The sequence below is a fragment of the Natator depressus genome, chromosome 13 (genome assembly GCF_965152275.1).
Source record: "Natator depressus isolate rNatDep1 chromosome 13, rNatDep2.hap1, whole genome shotgun sequence".
Lineage (NCBI taxonomy): Eukaryota > Metazoa > Chordata > Testudines > Cheloniidae > Natator > Natator depressus.
In genome coordinates, this window is record NC_134246.1 from 40,214,751 (window position 1) to 40,224,347 (window position 9,597).

General features: G+C 50.2%; 1 gene segment (V, D, J or C); it reads right to left on the minus strand.

Annotated features, from left to right (window-relative positions):
• Window positions 1–1,877: 1,877 nt before the first annotated feature.
• On the minus strand, window positions 1,878–3,257 carry LOC141997026 (Ig heavy chain V region 914-like). The segment is given in 2 exon segments: window positions 1,878–2,876; window positions 3,197–3,257. Coding segments are annotated over 2 exon segments (387 nt in total).
• Between the last annotated feature and the right edge of the window lie 6,340 nt (window positions 3,258–9,597).

A 9,597-nucleotide genomic window follows, 5' to 3' on the forward strand; every position in this document is an offset into this window, starting at 1 on the left:
GTTACTCTGAAACCAGTCTTTTTACAGAGACTTCTGAGAATACAAACAGTGACAGTTTATTTTGAATCTCCTTAACATAGACACAATACAAGATCCTGTCTTTTACTTACCAAACCTTAAAACAAAGAAATGTATATTTAACGAGAGTGCCTAATTTGTAATACATATAGGAAACCATAGTAGACATTATAACTTTATCCTAAAACAAAAGGGTGACCATAATCAGTCATAAGGATTGTTCTGGTCTGTCCCTGCCTTAACATCAGTACAGACACTGGCAGTCTGTCAGATGCATTCCTACCAATGTCCCAGAGGGTCATTCCTTCCTGCTGTTCAAAAAGCGTGGCTGGCAGAATGAAATCAAGGTTTACATCAGTTCTTATAGTACAATTGTAAAATCCTGTCCCTACAACCGGGAGGCCCAGCTCAGGAGTCCCAGCTGGTTCTGGACAGTGGGAGAACAATGGGCTGTGAAGAGAAGACCCCCCGTAGCCTAACCAGCTGGTTCCAGCCAGAGGGGGCCAGAGGACAGACGAGAGGAGAGGGGGCCCAGGCGACCCTGTTTACCTGGAGAGAAAATGGACAGAGGGGGGGCTTGGGGCTGGTGATATCAGATGTCCAGCTGGGAAGCAGGAGGGCTCGGGACTGGAGAGAGGGAGCAGGCATAGCCCACCTGGATGCAAGGGAGACTTGGATGTGCTGTGTTGGGGGAGGCCAGGCCTGAGGGCCCTGAGTGTTTCCTATGCTGTGTTCAGGTACTCAATAAACCCTCCTGTTTTACTCTGGCTGAGAGTCTCTCCGGTCTAGAGAACAGGGTGGCATTATTCCCTTTGGGAGTGGAGGCCCCGTCGGTCCATAGCAGGTAGACTCCCTGAGGGGGCCTACGGCAGAGACAGGTGTGTTAAGGCTCTGGGAGGTGCGGTTCCAGGAGGTGGAGAGGCTTAACCCCCGAGAGAGAGTGAACCCCCGAGAAGAGCTGTCTCACTGAAGAGGGTTCCCCCCACAGACCACACGGGGCCAAGAGTGGGCACGACCTGTGTGTCCATGACACCCCTACTGGCAGGGATCGGCACAGCAGGTGCACACTGGTCACCCAGGTGGAGGTGGGCGCTGAGAGAAGGAGTGCGCAAATCTGAAAATTCCAACTCTGCTGAAGACTTAGGTGGTGGGGTCAAAGTGGTTCTATAGGGTAAAACGTTTGGGTTTTTATTCAATTTTTTATACAGGTAGGAAATGACATTAAAAAGTGCTCTAAAAGAACGTTAAGGTGGCAAAGTCAAGCCCTCAAAAGATAGGAGATGCCAGGGCTAAGGTTGCCCATGTAATCTTAACTCTGCCCCCTTGTTGGGAATGACACAAGACTTCACACACTCTTTTTTCTACAGGACCCCTGCCGCAGTCAGTGCCTAGAAGGGACCCGCTGGGGAATGAGGTGGGACCCTGCAATGAAGGGGACTGTTGTCTGTAGGCGCCCTGCTCATTTGTTGCGGAAGTTGGAATGTGTGTACCAGGGACAGGAGCTCACTGTGTGTCTGCCTGACAGTGATATGCCGCTAGACATACTTGTCAGGGTTCCCCCTCCACTCTGAACTCTGGGGTACAGATGTGGGGACCGGCATGGAAGACCCCCCTAAGATTATATTCTACCAGTTTAGGTTAAAAACTTCCCCAAGGCACAAATTCCTGTTCTTGTTCTTGAATGGGATTCCTGCCACCACCAAGTGATTTACACAAAAATTTAGGGACAGGTCACTTGGAATCCCTACCCCTCCCCAATATCCCCCCAAGCCCCTTCACCCCCTTTCCTGGGGAGGCTTGAGAATAATATACCAACCAATTGGTTAGCAATGTAATCCTCATCATATTTGACTTGGGTGTCTGGGTGGAGGCCTGAATCACGAAAGCTTATGCTCAAATAAATTGGTTAGTCTGTAAGGTGCCACAAGTCCTCCTGTTCTTTTTGCGGATACAGACTAACATGGCTGCTACTCTGAAACCTGTCTTTAAGGGAACTGTGTTTTGGTTTCTGGGAAACCACTAAGGAATTATAGAAGCTGTTTTGTACTTGCTTAGAGTCACCAAGTATTGGAATATCCAGCAGTTTTCGGAAAATTGTCTACACCATCCTTGGCAGTTTACCCTAACCCAGTAACTTCAGTGTGGCTCCCCGGTACCCCCGGTCACAGAAGGTTCCCCTGAATTCTCCCATGTACTTTAGGGCAGCTTAGATGGTTTCCATTTCAGAAGCCTGCGGCGTTGCTCGTGAACCCAGCAGAGTTCAGGTCACATCCCTGCTCTGAGACCCGGGGGTCTTGGTTCATATCTCGCCCTGTGCTCTGAGAACAACGGCTCCGGGCACAGACACACACCCTGCCCCCCTAGCGTGCACGACACTGCACGAGGACGCCACCCAGAGGCTGCGGGGGTGGGTGAGCAGCCGGCTCTGGGGAGAGGCTCAGGGACACCGGAGTTCAGGGGGTGATGTTGGTCACGTGACGCTCCCGAATCCCCTGGGCTGAACGCAGCGAGTTTTTGTCAGAGCTCAGGCCGGCTTCCCCTCACTGTGTCTCCAGCAGCGCAGTGATACCGGGCGGTGTCCTCGGGTCCCAGGCGGCTCATTTGCAGATACAGCTGGCTCTTGGCGTTGTCCCTGGAGACGGTGAATCGCCCTTTCACGGAGTCAGGGTAATCTTTGCTCCCACCAGTGCTGCTGATGCGTGAGACCCATTCCAGCCCTTTCCCGGGCCGCTGCCGGTACCAGAACATGGCGTAGCTGCCGAAAGCGAGTCCGGAGCCCGTGCAGGAGAGCCGCCTGGAGCCGCCGGTGGTCGCAGCCCCGCCGCCGGACGCCACCAGCCGCCCCTGCGCCTCGGCCCCTGGGGAACAAGCCGGGTTGGGGGCGTGAGAGCGGGTGGGAACAATCCCCTCGGGCCAGGTCTGGGCAACGGCGGCAGCTTTGGCCACAGTCTAATGTAAGGGGGGAACTTCTGGTCTCCCCAAAATATTTATGAGAAAAATAAAAACCCTTTGGGGGTTTTCAGCCGCCGCCTCTCAGACAAGACAAATGCATGGTATGAAACCGGAAACAAAATCCGTGTGTCCCAATTTATTCCCGGGGAATCTCCCCTGCCCCGCTCCGGTCAATCAATGGCAATAATCGGATCAATAACCCCCCGATTCCCGCCAGCCCAAGCACCTTTGGACGCTGCTGCGATGAAAGCAAAATGGAGCCACCACCGCATCGTCTCTGCGCGTCTGCGGCCAGTCCTCGGCCTGGGGACGGGTCCGGAGCTGCTCCCTGCAGGGACAGAGCTTCTCCGCGGGCCGCAGGGTCAGGGGCGGGTGGGACGGACCAGGAAAGAGAGTCTCTGCAGGGGATAATTTGCATAGCCCCGCCTCATTTAAAATAGCACTCGGAGAAACCCCGCCCCTGCCTTGCAGAGCTATTGATGAACATCCCAGGGAGGTGGGGGGTTATTCTCTCTCACTGGGGGGTGCTGAGTTTTCACCTGAGTTTTCCAGTTAGAATCATAGAATATCAGGGTTGGAAGGGACCTCAGGAGGTCATCTAGTCCAACCCCCTGCTCAAAGCAGGACCAATCCCCAACTTTTGCCCCAATTTTTTCCCAGTTATCACAATTACCTCTGACATGGCCAGTAAACCGGACGATTACTGCAGTTAACGGTGCACTGGAGACATTGGCATGTGAAACCAGCCCTTTTCTTCGGGAATCCACCAATCAGAGTCTGGGAGCCAAATCTGAACGTCCTAAATTGGAAAAAAAAAACCATATCCTTGCCTTAGTGGTCCAGTCACTGGGTTTCATTCCTAGCTGGGGCAGCCAAGGGGGAAGCGTTAGATCTGCCAGCAGCTAGTAACATCTGACCCTGTCCCCTTTTGGCTGCCCCCTGCCACAGCTCGGAATCCACCAAGGTCTCCTGGGACCCAGGGTGCAGCAAAGAAATGCTGACCCCTCACGCCCCCTAGAGGCCGCTTGGGAATCATCTAAGCGAGGGAGCGCAAGAGAGAGCGGGGGTGCTGCCCCCTAGGGGCAGGGACTGAGATAGCGGCTGCCTCGTGTGTCCTCCCCCAGCCCTGACCTGCCTCTGCAGCCCCACAAAACTCTTGTCCGTCCCGCGCTGCTGGCAGCGCTGGGGACATTTTCTCCTTGGTTCAGTTCCGTGTGTGTCTGACTCTTCCCTTGGGCTGTGCCCCGCAGCGGGCTGTGACTGCAGAGGGGATGTTTTTGTACGTGCTTAGATTCCCTGCCCGTCACTGTGTCTCTCACACAGGGATACACCGCCGCGTCCTCGGGTCTCAGGCCGGTCATTTTCAAATAGAGCAGGTTGCTGGGGTTGTCTCTGGAGATGGTGAATCGCCCTTTCACTGAATGGCCAGAGTCCGCTTTAGTGCTACCGGGGTTAAAGTAGGCGATCCATTCTGGCGCTTTCCCGGGATAGATGTACTGGGACATGAACAGAAGGGAAAGTGTGTGTGTGTGTGTGTGTGTGTGTGTGTGTCCGTCCGCCTCTGTATCGCAGTGTGTGTGCCTGTCTCACTGTTGCCGACACAGAGTGCCCGAGGCAAGCAGCAGCTGGGTTTGTTGCCCGGTGTGCGTCGCGCCGATGACCACAACGGGGTGGAGAAGCAGAGAGTTTTATTTGAAGCTTTAGATAGGGCGCAGGGAGACTGAACTGTCTTAAATCCTGCAGCCCCGAATGCAGATTATAGTATACAATTTGTATTTTTTCTCATTTAATTACATAAGCATACAGAATTAATTACCTGGTGCCTTGTACACTACCGTAGCTAATTAGCTAAAGTAGCCAGTTATGTTTTTTGTTTGTTTGTTTATTAGCATTGTTTGAGCATTGCCTTATTAGGTTTTATTTGTTATTAGTTTTTGCTAAATATTTTTGCTTTATTTATATGTTTTTTCGGCCGAAGCTGGCCTTGGCTAGCAAGCCATGTGCAAACCTGGGGGTGTAATATTGAAGCCCTTTGCCTGTGTCTTGGTCAGCACTATTACATAGAGGAATAGTGGTATTTGCGGACAGGGACAAATAATACTGACAGGTACTATTGTCAGTGAACCAGGTATGGTTAGCTGTGGCTTCCTTCCTAACAAAGGAGGCCCATGGGGACGGAGCGTAGCTAGATGGGTTTGGGGGCATGGGTAGCATTTCAGTTGGGTTCCCAGGGATTAATGTTGCTGCTAAACTTGGCCTTTTTAGTACAGTTTTTTGTTAAGGTGGGCTGCTTTTGCAATTGAGTGGTGTTTGCTTTTAACTATTTGTTACAGAGGTCTGACCAGTTGTGGGGGGTTGCCCTTTAAAGGAAGCCGGCCGCATGGTGGGGGATCTGTGAACATATCCAGCAGCTGGAAAGATTAAATTTACGGACAAAGGCTATTTTGAGGGTGTTATAGGTATTTACATTGAGATTAATGGTTTTTATTTTTTTTTTTTTTTTTAGTGAGAGAGATATGGGGAGTACTAGGCAAATGACACTTATTATGAGGGACCTTATGGTGTATATGCCCTTAGCGTTTTGTTTTTTGTGTCTGTGTGTTTATGTTTTTTTAAACAATAATTTGAGTTTAAGATCGTCGGAGGGTGAAGTGGTGATGGGCTGGACGGTGCGCTGTTCCGCTGGCGGAGGAGCAGGCACCGCCTTCAGGTGAGAGTGATGGGTCCAGTTTTTGTGTCCCTCGACCTTTGCCGCCGTGTGGGAGACCAGCAGGACACTGTGGGGTCCCTTCCACTTTTCTTGGAGAGGCTCATCCTTTTAGGTACGAACAAGCACGGAGTCACCTGGCTGCAAGGAGTGGACAGGGGCATTCAATGGAAGAGGCTGGAAGTCTTTGGTATACCTGTGGAGAGAAGAGAGAACAGCAGACAGAGAGCACATATACTGAGACAAAAAACCACATTTCATTTTCTACTTTTTTGCCAGGACCAGTGTTCCATTCATAGGCCATGCCCTTTTAAACATAATTTTAAAGGGACTAAGCCCTAATCTACCCTTTGGGAGAGCGCGGACACAGAGCAGGACAAGGGGCAGAGCATCAGACCATCGCAGGGAGGCTTTTTGGCACACTTTTGAGAGGTGTTGCTTAAGGGTTTGATTGGTACGCTCCACTACACCACTGGCCTGCGGTCTCCAGGGCGTATGGAGTTTTCAGGGGATCTGTAAAGCATCTGAGATGTTTTGAACGATTTTTGATGTGAAGTGCATCCCATTGTTATAGATTTTATTTATTGGGGGAGTCTGAAGTGGGGAATAATTTTTTTTAACAAACTTGAGGACCACTGTTTTGGCAGTGCATTTATGGCATGGGAAGGCTTCAGGCCATCCGCTGAATTGGTTCACCAAGACGAGGAGATATTTGAACCCTTGAGTTCGGGGAAACTCAGTAAAATCTATTTGCCACACCAGTCCGGGGCCTGGAGTGGGTTCCAGGGTAGCTGGTGTTACCGGATATCCTGGCCAAGGGTGATTTTTTGGGCAGACTAAACAGTCAGCTTGTATTTGGGTAGCCAGGGGTTGGAGTCCAGAAGTTAAGAAGGATTTTTTTATTAGCTGGATAAGGGCCTCTCTGCTGGCGTGAGTGGTTGGTGTAGCGGCTGCAGTACTGGCCGGATCAAGCCCTTCGGTAGGAGGATCTTCCCTTCCGGGGAATGAAGCCATCTTTTTTTTTTTTTTTTTTTTTTTTTTTGAAGCCCAAGTCTGTATCCCTGTGCCAACACCATCCAGCAAAGTTGCTTTTTAACTTTTTTTTGGTCCTCCCACTTGAAGGTGTCAAAGTCAGATTCAGGACTCACATAATTTGTCAGACCACTCTGTTTATTAGCAAAGCGCTTTGCCAATGCACCCAGATATATGTGAGCCCCCTGCAAAAGCTCAAGCTAACTTATTTAAACAGATAAGCCAAAGCCAATTTAACATAGGAGACAAAAGGAAGCAGAAACTGACAAATATACATACATATCTTATTTGCATACTAACGTTTACCAATCTCCTAGCTCAGTAGGAGCTCTAAGTTAATTAGTTTGAGGACCCATTTTCTCACACTCCTTAATGTTTCTCTTCCTGACAACTATAATTCAACAAACTCTTCAAGCAGCATTTCTTTAATGAATTATAATTTCAATATAATTCATTCTACTTTCACAAAGGAGAAGATCTTCTGAGATGGGGTGTCAACTGGAATGGTAAAGAAAGCGTCTTTCAGATCGAGCACCGAAAAATGGGTATACTGTCCCCCTATAGAAGCCAGTAATGTATATGGGTTCGGGACAAGGGGGTGCAGAGTCTTAACCCGTTTATTTGCCGCTTTTAGGTTTTGTAGTAAGCGATACATGCCATTAGGCTTTTGTATGGGCAGAATGGGAGTGTTCCAGGCTGACTGGCATTCTCGCAGGATGCCGTACGTTAGGAACCGGTCTATAGTCTCTTGCAGACCTTCTCTGGCTTCCCTCTTGATTGGATACTGTTTGACTTGCACTGGGCCCTTCCCTGGCATGAGCTGAACATTGACGGGGGTTTGGTGGGTGGCCTTTCTTGGGACCCCTGCTGCCCACGCTAGGGGGTACACCTGGTCTTTCCACTGGCTTCATTCTGGGGCTTGCATAGCTGAAGGTTTAACTGCAAGGGACATGATCCATTCATTCTCGGGAGGTAAGGTAAGGGTTATTTCATTTTTAGTAAAATGCAGGGTGGCGCCTAGGCGACAAAGCAGATCCCGTTCCAGCAGAGGCGTTCGGCAGTCGGGGAGGTAAACCAGCTTGTGGGAGATAGTCCTGTTGCCCAAATCGCATTCCGCTGGGGCCTACAATGGGCACTTGGTACCTCTGCCTGTGGCACCCACCACGGTGAGGGAATCTGCCACCAGCAACTGAAGGGGTCGGTTCACAGCAGTCCATGCCGCTTTAGAGTCCACTAAAAAAATTATATTTGAGCTTTTTACCCGCATCATTACTCGGGGTTCCAGGGGCAGGACGGTCCATCTCCCCTGACACCCCTATTCCTGCTCCCCTGTCACCATTATAGGGGTGCGCTCCCTTTCTGGGCATTCATTTTTTTAGTGTTCCTTCTTTTGGCATAAGGCACACTGGTTGCGACCCAGCCGTCTCTCCTGCGGGCCCGGACGTCCTTGTCCTCGGTCCCTTTTTTTTTATTTACTGCTACCATTCCGGGGTCTTCCCTTTGTGCCAGCCCGCACTGTTGCTACAGTATTTTACATTGCCTTTTTTTTTAGATTATAAGCTTGGTTTGCAGTTTTTAAAATTTGTGCCATAGTCAGGCCCATTAAGTCCTCTTTCTTTTGAAACTTTTTCTTAATGTTGGGGGCTGCTCGGCCAGTAAAAATGCCCTTTATAATTGCCTTGGTTGCCTGGTCATCGGGGTTTGCGTTAGTATTCTGCCGAATGGCATTCCAAATGCGCTGTAACAAGGCAACTGGACTTTTCTTTGGTTCCTGTATTATTTTATATGGTTTGGCCCAATTGTTGTGTTGGAGAGCCGAGTGTCGGAGTCCATGCAAAAGTAACTCCTTATAGGAGGTGAGACGGGTCATGTGTACGGGGTCATTTGGGTTCTACCTGGGATCTGCTAGGGGGACCACGTCCTCGGCAGTGAGGACATTATTTGGATCTCTTTCGTGTCTCTGCTGTGCCTCCTCCCTTGCCTTAGCTATAACCTGATTCTGCTCCACCTCAGACAACAAGGTTCTCAGGAGGATATTACAGTCGTCCCAATCCGGCTTGTGACTACTGAGGCACACCTCGAAGACTGAAATAAACTGGCTTGGGTTCGTTGAGAATTCCCCAGCCTGTGTTTTAAAAGCTGCTAAGTCTACTGGATTGAATGGCACATGGGTGTAAACTTGCATGGTGGTGCCCCTGGGCAAGCCATAACAGTCTCGGTAATTAAAGGAGAGAGTTCCACCGAGGGGGCAATCTCTGTAACCCGAGGCATCCTACCTTTTTAAGGTGGGGGCCGAAGGGGACACCGAATCTGCCATTACAACATTGGGGGGCTTCTGGGGGCTAACATTAGCTACTACCGGTCCTGTTGGAGACAAATTACATCTCTGTAGAATGTCTGTTCTATCTCTTAAAGTCATAAACGCTTGCGCATACAGAAGTTCATTCCATTTACTTGTTTGCTGACAAAACAGGACTAATTGGAGGATCGTATTATAATTGATTGACCCTTCCAGTGGCCACCGTTCCTGGTCCTTTAGCCGATATTGAGGCCAGTCTACTGTACAAACCCTTTTTAATTTGCTCTTTGTTATTGGATCTGATTCAAACACTTTCCAGTTTGCTAGAATGTATTTTAGGGGCGTGCAATGTGCCCTGCCTGTAGTACTCCCTGTCCCATATTCCCAGACGACACTGGGTGTCCCCGGGTCTTAACAGAGAAAGTCCAGACCACTGGACTGTTCCAACCTTTTCCAAAGGACTGGTTTCCCACCGTGGCCTGCAGTTGCTTCTTCACTATAGGGGCACGTTGCACCGTTGTGCCCTCCGGGGTCAAGCAAATCGCGTCTCCTCCGAGGCCTCCTGATGAACTCACGGGTGCGCGCTGGG